A 13,607-nucleotide genomic window follows, 5' to 3' on the forward strand; every position below is an offset into this window, starting at 1 on the left:
ACGTGGGAGCGCACCATCAGCGGATGTGCGCAGCTCCGGAGCCGAGGCGCTGGCCTCAGCTCGGACCGCCGGCTCATCTGCCGGTCAGAGGGCCTGGGAGGGCAGCTCCTCTGCTGACGCCGCCGACTGCTGACGTCGGCCGCCGCTGACGCTCAGCGGCGCTGATCGAGTTTCTGCACGGCGGCCGCCGCGCGCCGATTAGGAGCTCACAGGCTGAGGTGATTGATGTTATTTGAGGCGCTTAGACTCGAACCGTCGTCTCTTTTTGTCTCCCCGCTCGCTGACAGCCACGGGGAAGATACAGTTACGATCGCTCGCGCGGCGCGCCGCTCCGTTTGTCGCCCTCGGCTGTCGGAAGTGGTGCATGGATCTGTCGATACGCTCCCCTCGTTTGTGGGCCCCGAGGATTCCACGCGCCAGACCAGACGGCCAGACAGGGTGCGGCGTTTTTTGTCGTGCCGTCTGCTCGCTCAGCGCGGGCCCGTGCTCGCGGCGCGGCGCGGCGCGCGAGTCGCCCCATTGGAAGGGGAGCGGCCAGTCACCCTGACGGGGGGCTGTCTGGCGCACAGCCGCACCGGCGGCAGCTGGCCGGCTCAGCCAAGGTCGCTCCCCGTCTGGTGCCGAACCTCTGTCTGGCCATGTATTTGGTCCGGCGTCGCATGGACCACTTCGGTAGATCGGGTCTTGTTGGTGAACCCAAGACGGAAGAGGCCTGTGATCGAGCTCAAGGTCTTGGCTCTCCAGTGTCGGAGATTGAATGATCGCCAGATGGAGTTTTTCGCAGCCTTTACGTGCCACGTGTTTCCATCAAGTCTTCAGAGAAACGTCACTCTCATTAATGACTATCAGTGATTACACGGAAGCGTTTTCCTGGTCTCGTCATTCCTCCACCACCCGCCCGAGCCGTCAGTTGGTACCCTGTAATACGCCAGGTACCGTGTCGTCGATACCGTCCGCTGCCAACTCAAACTGCCGTGCCGATCTCGCCAACTATCCCGGAAGTGGCGCGGTCCTGTGAGAGCGCCGGTCCTGATTCACTGGCACGGGCCGGGGCGCCGAGCGGGCCGCTACCCGTCGGCCTTGGTGCCGACAGCCCGGCAGCGGCTGCGTGCCGCCGCGGTCGGCGCTGGCTGACCCGCTGGAACGCGGACGCTGTGGCCAGCCGCCAGTCAGCCGCGTCAGAGAGCCAGCTCGGGCGGGGAGTCGGGGAGTCGCTCGGGCGGGGAGTCGGACTGCGGGCCCCCTCCCCCACTCCCCACGCCCCTCCTGAGAGCTGCCCAGCTCGGGCTAAAATACAACGGAACCGAAATGAGACCGGTGCGAAAGGACACGGGAAGCAGATATGGAGATGGAAGGGTCGTGATTCTAAAGTGACGAATTCCGGACAGCCATAGTCGCTGGGTGGCGGGCGATAAAAATTTGTGTTTGTTTTGGAAGTGTGCTGGTATGCCGCTACGATATAAATACCTGTCATAAATATGGCGTGTGTTTAGAAACTTTGAAATAGCCTGTCTCTGGCTCGGTTCAAATGTTGCTGTTTTTAAGCTCGGTTGATAGCTGGCGACCATCTCACATACCTTATGAAATGTATTCGTTATATGATAGCCCGGGTCAACCCGTCCGTCCGATCGAATCCGCATGAGCAGCTTGACAAAACAAAATTTTGCAAAAACAGTACAACAATCTCCTTTGTCACCTTGGAGGCTTCGCCTTTCATTCGCCATTCGAACGCTGTGCGACCGTGATTGGCGTATTGTGCACTGCACTGTGCATGACTTCCCGCCCGGAAATGCCGACAGTGCACAGTTCCATTGTTGACCCAGCGGTTTCAATCGGCCGTTGGAATTGTGGTCGACCGGCGGGGCGAGGGCTGCAATCGTTACGTAAAGCCCAGAGAATGAGGATGTGGAGCGAACCAAGGGGAACGGGTGGTGTTTGCCGTTCACTTTTGACGGCGGTTTCGCGTTCTCCGGGGCTGGCTGTGTGCTAGGCACGTCCCCGTGTGTGCTGTCCGACCGTGTCGAGGCTCTCATTCGGTCTGTTTCCGTGAGGTGAATGGAGACTGCACCGTGATCGGGCGCCGGTCAAGGAGCTCTGCAGGTTAGCCGGGGAGTTGATGCGGCCCTCCCTGCCCCGACTGGCCGGCCACTGAGCAGCGGTGGCGACAGATGTTCTGTTGCCGACGGCGCCGTCGGTTCCGGGTCGGCGCGCGCACCCCTCTCGTCGGGGGTCGATGTGCTGACGTCACAGAGGGGTCATCGATCCGACGGCCAGATAGCACCAGAGGGGAGGGGAGGGGAGGGGAGGGGTAAGGCCGCGCCAGGGTCGCCGCCCGAGGCGCTGTTTGTAAACAGTCCGGGTCGTCCACAGCCGGCGGACGGCCGCCGCAGCTCGGTGTCAGCCCCGGCTGGCAGACTGCCAACATACCGCCACTGACTCTGTCGAGGCACTGAGATCGAACCACCTGCAGGTCTCCGGGAGAGGTGAATGAACCGATTCCCTATGCCGAGAGTCGCCAACTGGCGCCGATGGCTGGTATACAGTACACACTATACACTATGCAGACTGCACCAACAAATGGCACGGTCTCCTAGGACCCCGCGATTTACGGGACAGCGCACACTTGCTTAGACAGCACACTTGTGAAATTGTATGCTCTAAATCTGTCACCCAGAATTTACCGAAAATTGCAACAACGTGCTCTGTGCCAGTTACTAGCTAGGAGAAGAGGCCTTGGGGCGATGCGCCTGTGCTGTGTGCTGACCCTTCTGACCTTGCTCGTGACCTCTGTTTGGCAGTGGTGGGCCGGACAGACGACGTGCAGCACCCCGCTCACCCGTTCTACGGTCAGCAGAGGCACCCGTTCCGGCACCAGCCCTACCCGCGACCACCAGGTGAGCGAACGGAAAGACAGGGGAAAAGGACGACCGAAAGGTCCCCGGGGTCACCTCCGGGCCACTGGAGGGTTTGACGGGCGGGTGGTAAGACACATTGGTCGTGTTGAAAGGTTACATACAATTTGATAGTCCGTGATGTGGGAGGCGAGGCAGGACAGGCGTTCGAAGCTACGCTTAGTTCCACCGTGAACCGCCGGAAGTTGCACCGACAGCCAGTGTCGATCACCGGTCACCGTAATTCGGCCGGCGGACACGGCGGTCCGCCCGGCTGTCATCCACTGGTCGTGACGTCAGAGGCCGGGTCGTGACCCCGCGCCGCTGCAGAGGCCAGCGTCCGGGACGAGGGGGCGTGGGATGGCCGATCGACTCGGTAATATCGCCGGCGCTGCATGGCTCCGCGGCCTGCGCCGCCGTTTGACACCTTACGTACCTTACAATTATGGAACTGGGAGTTGGACGACGTGTGCGGGTTCCGAATTTAAATTAATATGTTATAAAGATGTGTTCAAGGAGACACTATTCCGGTAGCTGCCAATGCCATGGTTCCATTCACTCTGCTGAAGCTGAAGTTGTTATCTGAAGTCGGCGCCGCGGCCCCGCTCTAGGTTTGGTGTGCTGCGGTACAGCATGCCTTCAGGCGTAACCACTACTGCCACCTAGGGGGCCGTTTTGGAAACTCCCCGTTATCGAGGCCTGCATGGCGTAATGCACCACTGTAATCCAACGCGGCCCATCCCAGCTCATCAGCAATGAGAGCTGCCTTATACGTCCTATCGAGTGTCCTTGCCGCGGGCCAGTTGCGAGGCCGTCGGGCTGTCTGCCGTCTCTGTCAGCGTCATGGGCGCGCTCCCGACCCGTCCCCTCCCGGCCGGCAGTCGCCAGGGCCACGCGACGTTACCAGCCGGAAGAGCCGACCATTCCAGCGGCCACAGCCACCAATCTGCCGGGCCACGGCAGATTGTCGGCAGTTGGACCGCTCACGGGCCGCCCAACTCGACTGCGGTCGTTTGTCAGGGTTCTGTCGGCCGCATCCTGCACCCGAGGACGGCTCGCCCCTCCCCCCGGCCCGCCCCCACCCGCCGCGGGTATGGCCCACGGCCGGCGGGGAGGGGCGGTCTGGAGCTCGCGGCTTCCGGGATCAGCACTTGGATGAGTCGTCGTCGCCTTGCTGACTAGTTGCAAGTTGCCATTACGGAAATTCCGTCTAGATATCGACTCACGAAGGGCCGTTGCGAGCGGTGCTAGCCTTGAATGTCGGCTCGCATTATTTCCTGCTTCTGGTTGGGAAAAGCGCCAGAAGTTGGCAAGGCTATAGAACTAAAGCGGTATCGTCCTTGGGGTTTATGCTCCTTGTTTTTAGTTTTGAAGAAGTTAAGTGGATATTCAATATATCATATGAAAATGCGAATCAATGATTTTCGAAGATTTAGCCGTAATGTGTAATGACAGGACCACGACGTAGTGTGTAGCCGGCGCTATTTATCCAAAACCGTGAGCCAGAACGATGCATATCGTGGCGTTCTTGCCTACATAATTCTGCTGAATCACTGGCCACCTGTTCGGCGCTATTCAGCCGTCAGTTCGTGTCCAGCAGCGGGACCATTTTCCAGAAATGTCACCGACTCCGCTCATCACTTCGTGTCGGAGTGGCCGTGTTGAGCCGCTGCGGGCCGGCGCGCCCACGGCCGCTCGTGAAACGTCTCCTCGCAACCGGCGGCCGGTCCCGAAACAGCGCCGGCGGCGGGGGAGGCGGCTAAAAGCGTCCAGCGGCTCCGTTTTGGTCGCTCCATTGATCGCCGCCCGCCCACTAACCCTGACCGCCGCACCTCCGACGTCACGGCCGCCCGCCGCTGACGTCACAACCTCGTCGGTGGCGACGCGGTCACGAGTGGCGTGACGTCGGCGGCCGGCGGGGTCACCGGGGACGGATTGGAGCCGTGAGCGGCCCGCCGACCCCCGGAACGGCTGCCCGAGAGGTGCTGACTGCGGCTACACGAGGGAGTTTGATAACGTTATCTGATATAGAAGCGATCAGGGTCTCAAGAAATGTCCGTCATCGTTGGTATTTCTGAGGATCATACAGCAAATAGCTAGTGGTATTTCATAATATCGTTCAGGAAACATCGACGAACCTCAGCATTTTTATGTCCGAAAACCGGGTGTCTGGCGGATGCCTTTGGTCGCCGCGGCACTCAGGCGGCTCACCCACGCCTCCATCGGTGCCGGCCACAGGTATGGCTGCGGTGAGCCGTCCGTGTGCCGTCTGCCGCTGCCACCCACTGCCCACCGGCGGGCGGACGGACGGCGGGCGGCGGGCGGGCGCACTTGGAGGTCATCCTCACGGCGCAGCGCTCTCCCACGACGGCGCGCGGCCGTTTCCGCAACTGGCGGCGCCCGGCGCGCGGCGCGCTGTCCAATTTCCGGCCGGGCGTTCCGCGGAGCTTGTCAGCGACTAATTGCCGTCTGGGAGGCCGTGCTGGACACCGGCCGGCGGACCGCGGCGCCGCGTCTCCCTGTCGGATCCTCTCCACCCCGCTGAGACACGGGCGAGACGAGATAGACACCCGATTAGAGCAGACCACCGCTCCTATTGCGTCAGGCTATCGGTGGGCACTTATGTAACAAATGGGTGGCCAAGTGCGTTTGCGGCTTCTTTACGACGTGTGAGTGGCTCGGTCACCGTGTCCTTTTCCTTGAGCGGCTTCGGGCGACGTCCGGAAACTGCTCAGCTGGCTGCAATCCGTTTGACCGTGCCAGGTGCTCATTGTCATGCGCGAATGTTCTGTTTGATATGTTGATGCTTGTTTTGAGATGCACAGGACTTGTTCAGGGTGACGGGGCAGTTTTCCACGGAAGCTTCCGTCGCTCCGCCGTGGTCCCGGGGTTTTCCGAGGTTCTGTCGATAGTCGAACTTGTTGATTAGTACAGATTTAGTGCGTGGGTATGTCGAGTACTATGTCGAGTATCCCGCCAAGCTCCGACGTGTCGTGGTGGTTTCCGATAAATATGCTGACGTGTTATGACAATTATGGATATGGGGATGACCGTGGTAACGTTTCACCCATCTTCTGCGATCCTGTAAATCTTCTGTAACTGTTTCATCTCCTGGTAAGCGATGTGGTACAGACACTGACGGCTCTCTCTCCCCTGTTTCAGTGTCGGACAGTTTGTACGGCAGCGGCGCGGCGGCTGCCCGGTCCCCGTACCCAGTCTCGGGCTCCAGCAGTGTGCCGCCGTCCCCAGTGGCGCTCTACGCCTCCAGCCTGGGTCTCCCCGCCCCACTGTTCGGCGACGGCCCGCTGTCGCTGCCGTCACCTCTGCTCGGCAGCCCGCCGGCCACCAGCCCCGAGGCCATGTACCGGGCGGCCGGCGCGTTCGACTTTGACGTCAACCGTCGGAGAGGGCGGCGACCGCGCCCCGACGGCTCCTCCGCACCCAAACGGAAGAGCAGAGACGGTGAGTAGCGCCGGCTGGCGAAGGAAGGAGCGAGGAGGGATAGTCGGATACTTTGACTCTTCTTAAAGCATACTGCACGAAGCCTTGTCCGTCTTGTTCACTGTCCAGTGTCCAACTCGTCCCTTTTCACGCCGCAGACCCGTTCCAGTCGGTATCTAACTCTTCCCCGTTCGTTACGGCAGGCTCGTCGCTGTACCTGTGGGAGTTCCTGCTGAACCTCCTGCAGGACGCCCGCTACACACCCTCCATCATCAAATGGGTCAACTTCCGCGAGCACGTGTTCAAGCTGACCGACTCCAAGGCGGTGGCGGGCCTGTGGGGCCGGCACAAGAACAAGCCCGACATGAACTACGAGACCATGGGACGCGCAATGAGGTGAGGGAGAGCGGCAATGCTGAGTCTTTGTCTCTAGCAATGTGCTAGTGCAGCAGGTCATTAGCGTAAGGAACCGCGGTAATTGTTGTTGGTTTACAGTGACCAATCAAGCTTTCCTTTTCATGTAACCTTATCCTGGCCTCCGGCGAGATATCTCATTCTCGGCCTTATTGGCAAGGTTTGTGCGCATATTTTGCCATTCCTGCATAACATTACTACTCCGTAATGGTCTGAGAGAAAGTACCGGTAACGAATCGCTCAAACATTGTTGCGTGTCCTTCTCGTATGATCAGGGGCGGTCGCAGACTTGGAGTTTGGGGGGGGCCAACTTGGCAAAGGGGCCCCTGTGCTGACCCGGGGGCCCCGGTGCTAGAAGGGGCCCACGGGCGTAGTGCACGGGTGCAGAAATCCAGGCCATGGCCGGTGAAGCGGGGGGGGGGGGGGGGGGTAGGGAGCGGCACCCGAGCGGAGGCTCATTGCGAGCTTTGAGGATGTTCCATGTCGAAAAGGTACCGATAAGTGCATTTTAAAGCATTGATAATGCCAATAACTCACGCAAATGTGAATGGACTACCGCAAAAGTAAAGAAGGCTACCTTTGCCATTTTCTGAGATCATCGTGCTAAAACTTTTGACAGTGGGTCATCGGTATCTGTTCACTGTTCAATCACACGTGTTCAGTTTCATTTTGTTTTTTAGGTACTTGAGCACAAATGTAAGTTTTGAAGACCACTACAGTAGCAAATGCTTCGAAAGATGGATAGTGGGCAAAATATCCTAAATTTGTCGTGCTGCATGGAAAGTATAGTGTTGCTGAGAAAAGGGGGTTTGTTCCAGATTATTGTGGATGCAGAATACATTATCTGCACCCTATGCAGAATTATTGTTGGTGCAACTGCGCCCACTGCACCCATGGTTCCTACACTTACTTCGGCCCATCGATAGCGCTTCAGCGATACCTATCGCCTAGAGGCTGCAATGGGGCCCTTATAGTGCGGTGTCAGACCCCCAGAGGCCGGCGTTGGATCCAAGGGTCAGCGAAGGGCCTCAAAGGCCCCAGGTAGGGCCCCAGAGGCTGATGTGGGCCTTCAGAGGCAAGTGCGTGACGTCCAAAGGTAAGGCTTGAGCCCCCAGAGAACATAATAGGGCCATCAGTGGCCGGTGTAGAGACCTCAGGCCAGTTTTGGGCCCCCTCAGAGGCTAGTGTGGGGCCTCAGGTGTCGGTATGAGGCACTTAAAGACCGTTATGGGTCCTCAGAAACGGCATCGATCCTTCAGAAGCCAGTACGGGGCCCTCAGAGGCACATAAGGGTCAGTTTGGGTCCCAGAGACAGAAATGGGACCATCAGAGGCCGGTGTGGGACCTTTAGAGGCTGGTTTGGGTCCTTAGGGGCCAGTTTAGGGCCCTCAGAGACCAGTACAGGGCCTCCAAAGGGCAGTTTGAGACCATCAGAGACCGAATTGGGCACTCAAAGGCTAATCTAATGTGGGTCTTTACAGGCCAGCATGGAGCCCTCAGAGGTTAGCGTGGGGCCATAAAAGATCGACATGGGCCGGCGTTGGACCCCAGAGGCCAGTAGAGGGCCCTCAAAGGCCAAGATGGGCCCTCAGAGGCCTATGCGGGCCCTTAGAGGCCGGCATCAGGTCTTCAGAAGCCCGTGCGGGGCCCTCAGCGGCTAAGGTGGGTCCTTACATGACAGCACGGGCCCTCAGAAGTCAGTGTGGGGCCCTAAAAGATCGGCATGGGCCGGCGTTGGTCTCCAGAGGCCAACAGAAGGCCCTCAAAGGCCAATATGGGCCCTCAGAAGCCGATGCTGACCCTTAGAGGCCGGCATCGGGTCTTCAGATTCCAGTGCGGGGGGCCCTCAGAGGCTAATGTGGGCCTTTACAGGCCAGCATGGGGCCCTCAAAGGTCAGAATGGGACCCTAAAAGACTGGCATTGGCCGGCGTTGGACCCCAGAGGCCAGCAGAGGGCCCTCAAAGGCCAAGATGGGCCCTCAGAGTCCGATGCGAACCCTTAGAGGCCGGCATCGGGTCTTCAGAATCCAGTGCGGGGCCCATAGAGGCTAATGTGTGTCCTTACAGGCCAGCATGGGGCCCTCAGGTCAATGTGGGGCCCTAAAAGACCGGTATGGGCCGGCGTTGGACCCCAGAGGCCAGCGGAGGGCCCTCAAAGGCCAAGATGGGCCCTCAGACGCCGATGCGGGCCCTGAGCTGCCGGCATTGGGTCTTCAGAATCCAGTGCGGGGGGGCCCTTAGAGGCTAATGTGTGTCCTTACAGACCAGCATGGGGCCCTTAGAGGTCAGTGTGGGGCCCTAAAAGGCCGGCGTTGGACCCCAGAGACCAGCGGAGGGCCCTCAACGGCCAAGATGGGCCCCAGAGGCCGATGCGGGCTCTCAGAGGCCGACATCGGGTCTTCAGAATCCAGTGCGGGGCCCTCAGAGACACTTAAAGGTTAGTCTTGGGACTCGAGAGACAGAAATGAGGCCACCAGAGGCCGGTTGGGCCCCTGAGGCCGGTTTAGGGGCCCTCAAAGGCCAGTGGAGGGCCCTCAGAGGTCAATGTGGGTCCTCAGCGGTCAATGTGGACGCTTGACCGCCACTGAAGGGCCCTCAGGTCAGTGTAGGACCCTCAAAGACTGGTATGGGAGCTGTTAATGGCTGGCGTGGGTTTCTCGAGCCTCGTGACAATCGAATACGGGCCAGGGCCCCATACGGCCATGGGGGCCCATCGGTTGTTTGGGGGGGGCCAATTGATATGATGGCCCCCCCCTGATTTGCCTTTGGGGGGGGGCCATGGCCCTGATGGCCCCCCCCCCTGCGACCGCCACTGCGTATGATGTAGCTATTGCGCGCTGGTTGCGTCATTAGATCCAATTACGTCACTAACATCGCCATCGTGTCCCTATGACGTCACTGACTGTTTGTTTCTGTCTGGCTGGCAGGTACTACTACCAGCGTGGCATCCTCAACAAGGTGGACGGCCAGCGACTCGTCTACCAGTTCAAAAACGTGCCCCGGGACCTAAACGATATCGTCGAAATCGACTGTTCTGGCACATAGGTGGCACGGCGTCTGACTGCCCACTGTACAAACTGTACAAAAGTGTGATATACTGCCTCTCTGAGTACGTGCGGCGTGCGTGTGGAGACCCCCAGTGGGAGGCCCCTCCGGCGTGAGGAGCTCCAGTCAATGAGAGGGGCGGCGAGCGCCGACGCACCGGTGCGCCTGATGAACTGTGTGGTGAAGCGTATGATAAAGTGTATGCTCTATTGTGTCGCGCAGTGTTTGAATTGTGCGTGTTGAGAGTCGGTGTGAATGCGTCACCGAGACTTGCGTCAGCAGCGAATGCCTTACATCAAATCGCCCGACACTGTGGTGGGCCCTAACAAGCTATTTTTTACACTTAGACTGTGCGTGAAAAGTGAAAAGCGTGATCTCACTTTTTCAAGCCTACTTAATGTTCGTTGGTGCGTGGGGCATATATCGGTGCGCTCGCGTTCTCGTATATAAACCTAAACATATAATTATATCTGTGTTTGGCGGCCGCTGGCGCCGCCGTGTGTGTACAGATTATTTACCATTGTTCGCCGCGCCATCCCGAGTTTCCAGTACCTGACGGGGAGAGACCGGCGGCCACCTCCGAGACGCCCCAGGCTTCCAGCGCACGCTCCCCGCGCGGCCCGCCCAGCCCAGCGCCCCGCCCCGCCCCGGCCTGCTGTGTCATCGGTGTTCAGTCACTTTTCGCTGTTACTTCCTGGCGCGCCGCGTCCGTATGTGTTGACCGTTTCTTTGTCAGACGATCTGTGGCAGCAGGAATCTCGTGTGACAATCGGCCGCGCGCGCCGCGCTGGCCCGCTGTTCGTAGCCGTACCGCCGAGCCGCGCGCACCCCTCCCGGGCCCGAGCGGCCGAGTCCGCCGGTCAGTCGGCCCTGACGGCTCGGCCGACGGCGGCGGCGCTCCGTCGGCCCGATCACTGGTTATGTGTCGCCCTCTGTTTCGTCCTTCGTCAATTCACAATCACATATCTCTTTGCGGAGGCCTCGGTTCAAACCGGGGCGATCTGGCCGGAACGCGCGCGCTAGCAGGCTGTACAACGCGTGTCATGTCGATGGAAGAAGAAAGAATACAGATAAAACTGAACCAGCCCCGCCTGTTTTGTGACGTCGCTGTGGTGCTGCAGTTGGGATGCCTTTATCATGTGTAAATAGCTCGAGATATAATTCTCCGAGAATGACTAGTGGAAAGGCTAACGATAACATCTAGGCGTGAAATCCCAGTAAGGTACGGGACACAGACTTTGTCACGCAGCATCTACTAGCCAGTAGCCACACTCACAACTGATTGATCTGGATCGACATAGACACGAGCGAGTATTTGAGACCGTTTTGTGATGGGAAACGTCTCTTAAACTCAAACATAGACATCCTCAGAACCATGAGAAGTACTTGACATTTGACAAGTGGCTTGGGTGCGAAAAGGATAGACGGGCTAGTGAATAGCGGTTGACTCAGGGGACCTCCGGCCGATCTAAGAAAAGGCCAACAAGAAACCACAGGAGCTCTGACGTTACTAGGTATTTCATGCTAACTCTACAACAGGCTGGCTAATACAAAAACCAACCAGATACAGAACGGAAACCAGTGAAGTTCAATGCTGATTCGACTGACAGCCCAGAAGGTTGTTTCTGACAGAGAGCCACCACAAGCATACAGCAGCTCAACTGAAACTACCATTGACAGCCGAGGTGACAGATCAGAGGTCTGCACATTCACGATATTCTAGATGGCGGCAGCCGTACGGTATCACCTTGTAGAGGACGCTGCCTTCGCCGCACCAAAGCCAGAGTCGGCGGCGGATCGGCGCGCCGCGGCCTTGGCGATGGCTTTGGACGCAGAGGCGGCCGCGCCGCCGGCGGGCGCTGATATGACGCGTCGGTGCGGGGACGGAAGGGCGCGGCGGCCGACGGCTGGTGGTAAACTCCCTGGCGACGTGACGTCGGGAGCGGTAAAGTACCGATCAGTGCGCGCTGCCGACTGGACGAGTCAGTTCCAGTGTACGGCGGAGCGGTGTGGTGACAGGGCTCCGTGAGTCACGGTGTTATTTTCCGTGGCGTGTTTGTGGGCTGCCGACCCGGCCGGTCCTTGTCAGTGCGTGGGTAGGTGAGACGCTCTCCCAGCCGCCGACACACCGGTCAGAATGGAGACCGTGGCGCGGCACCAGACCGCCGCCGCCGGCCGGCTGTACCGGGTGCTGGCCGAAGATGACGGAGACAACGTGTTCGTCTCCCCGTTCAGCATCTTCACAGCCCTGACGATGGTGGCTGCCGGCGCCGACGGAGCCACGGCCTCTCAGCTGAGTGCAGCCCTGGTGCTGCCGCAGGACGCGGACTCACTGCACGAAGGGTACAACAAGGTGCTGGAGATGCTGCAGAGCCCGCCGAACGTCACGCTCTCCACGGCCAACAAGGTGTACGTGCAGCAGTCCTACAAGGTGCTGGACAGTTACACTGGCCTGCTGCAGAAGCAGTACCTGAGCAAGCTGACGAGCGTGGATTTCGCCGATAACGTGGGGGCAAGCAAACTTATCAACGGTGAAGTGGAGACCGAAACAAGAGGGAAAATCAAGGATCTGATCAAAGCCAGTGATCTGGATGAGTATGTTCGCCTGGTACTGGTGAATGCCATCTACTTTAAGGGCTCCTGGAAGCAGAAGTTTGACGCGAGCGAAACACAGGAGCGGGACTTCTTCGTGACGCCAGGAAACCCAGTCAAAACGCAGATGATGTACATGAAGGGAAGCAAGTTCAACTGCGGCCACATCCCCGAGCTGAGCTGCAAGGCACTAGAGATGCCGTACGAAGGCGATAGGTTCAGCATGATCGTGCTGTTGCCCGACCAGCAGGACGGCCTGAAGGACCTGGAGGAAAAACTGCCGTCAACGTGCATCAGAGACATCCGCGGCACTCTCTGCAACCAGAAAGCAGTCATACGGGTACCGAAATTCAAACTGGAAACTTCCTACGACCTGATCAAACCGCTCCAGAAACTTGGCATTAAGGACCTTTTCGACAAGAACGCCGACCTGTCCAAGATCTCGGGCAACAAGGAGCTGTACGTGTCGAAGGTCATCCACAAGGCGTTTATTGAGGTGAACGAGGAGGGCGCCGAAGCGGCCGCCGCCACCGCCGTCGCCGTCCGGATGAAACGCTGTATGCCGATGATGGACGCCGGGCCGTTCGAGTTCACTGCCGACCACCCCTTCCACTTTGTTATCTTCGACAGGGAGACGGGACTGACGCTCTTCTCAGGCCGCTACGCCAAGCCTGTCTAGACCGATGGAAGCGGACGGGTCGGGCTAACGGTCGGCTCCAAGGCAGATACACATGATTGTTGGCGTGTGCCATGTTGTTTTTGTTGTGTTAACGTATCCATTTTAGCCAGTACTTAATTATTATAGACCAGCAGAGCAGTATCACAGCTGGTATCTGTTTTATTATTTTGAAATCCAACTTTGTGAACAGCACATGTTTCAGCTATGCTAATAATTCAGGTAAAATAAAGACATACCACTCCACAAAAAAGGGAATGTTCAACGCAGTGCTTATGGAGAAAGCGCTGAGAAAATATAGAGGCAAGCTATAAGTTAATAGCCCCCTACAAAAGCACTTTGAAACTCACTGGGGGCGAACACAATGTGAGGGATGCTTCACGTCAACCCGCGAGAAACTTTACTGCTGTTTGAGCAGGTTAGCGGATCAGACTTTTTCACGGCTTGTGATGTGGTCCTACAGTAGGCGAATGACCTGGGAATCTTATACGCACGCGGAAGCAGAAGAAAACTACCGCAATATTTCAAAGAATCAATGAGTAGCGCTG

General features: G+C 58.4%; 2 protein-coding genes across 4 annotated transcripts in view; both read left to right on the forward strand.

Annotated features, from left to right (window-relative positions):
* The window catches only part of LOC122378126 (ecdysone-induced protein 74EF-like), a 133,292-nt gene extending 122,417 nt beyond the window's left edge, over nt 1-10,875 (forward strand). For all 3 annotated transcript variants that reach the window (XM_043358839.1, XM_043358841.1, XM_043358840.1), the window contains 4 exons: nt 2,799-2,894; nt 6,054-6,353; nt 6,536-6,728; nt 9,674-10,875. In XM_043358839.1, coding sequence (XP_043214774.1) covers nt 2,799-2,894; nt 6,054-6,353; nt 6,536-6,728; nt 9,674-9,791 — 707 coding nt within the window. In that variant the 3' untranslated portion in view covers nt 9,792-10,875. The remainder of the gene's footprint in view (nt 1-2,798; nt 2,895-6,053; nt 6,354-6,535; nt 6,729-9,673) is intronic.
* Nucleotides 10,876-11,633: 758 nt separating this feature from the next.
* On the forward strand, nt 11,634-13,249 carry LOC122378129 (leukocyte elastase inhibitor-like). The gene has a single exon (XM_043358844.1). It carries the CDS (start codon nt 11,929-11,931, stop codon nt 13,060-13,062), a length of 1,134 nt encoding a protein of 377 aa, XP_043214779.1. The 5' UTR covers nt 11,634-11,928; the 3' UTR covers nt 13,063-13,249.
* The last annotated feature ends 358 nt before the right edge of the window (nt 13,250-13,607 follow it).

This window comes from Amphibalanus amphitrite, unplaced genomic scaffold (assembly GCF_019059575.1).
Source record: "Amphibalanus amphitrite isolate SeventyFive unplaced genomic scaffold, NRLGWU_Aamphi_draft 000055F_arrow, whole genome shotgun sequence".
NCBI lineage: Eukaryota > Metazoa > Arthropoda > Thecostraca > Balanomorpha > Balanidae > Amphibalanus > Amphibalanus amphitrite.

What these genes read in the sequence shown, in the direction of transcription:
- LOC122378129 (XM_043358844.1), top strand. Translation starts at nt 11,929, where the DNA reads ATGGAGACCGTGGCGCGGCACCAGACCGCCGCCGCCGGCCGGCTGTAC.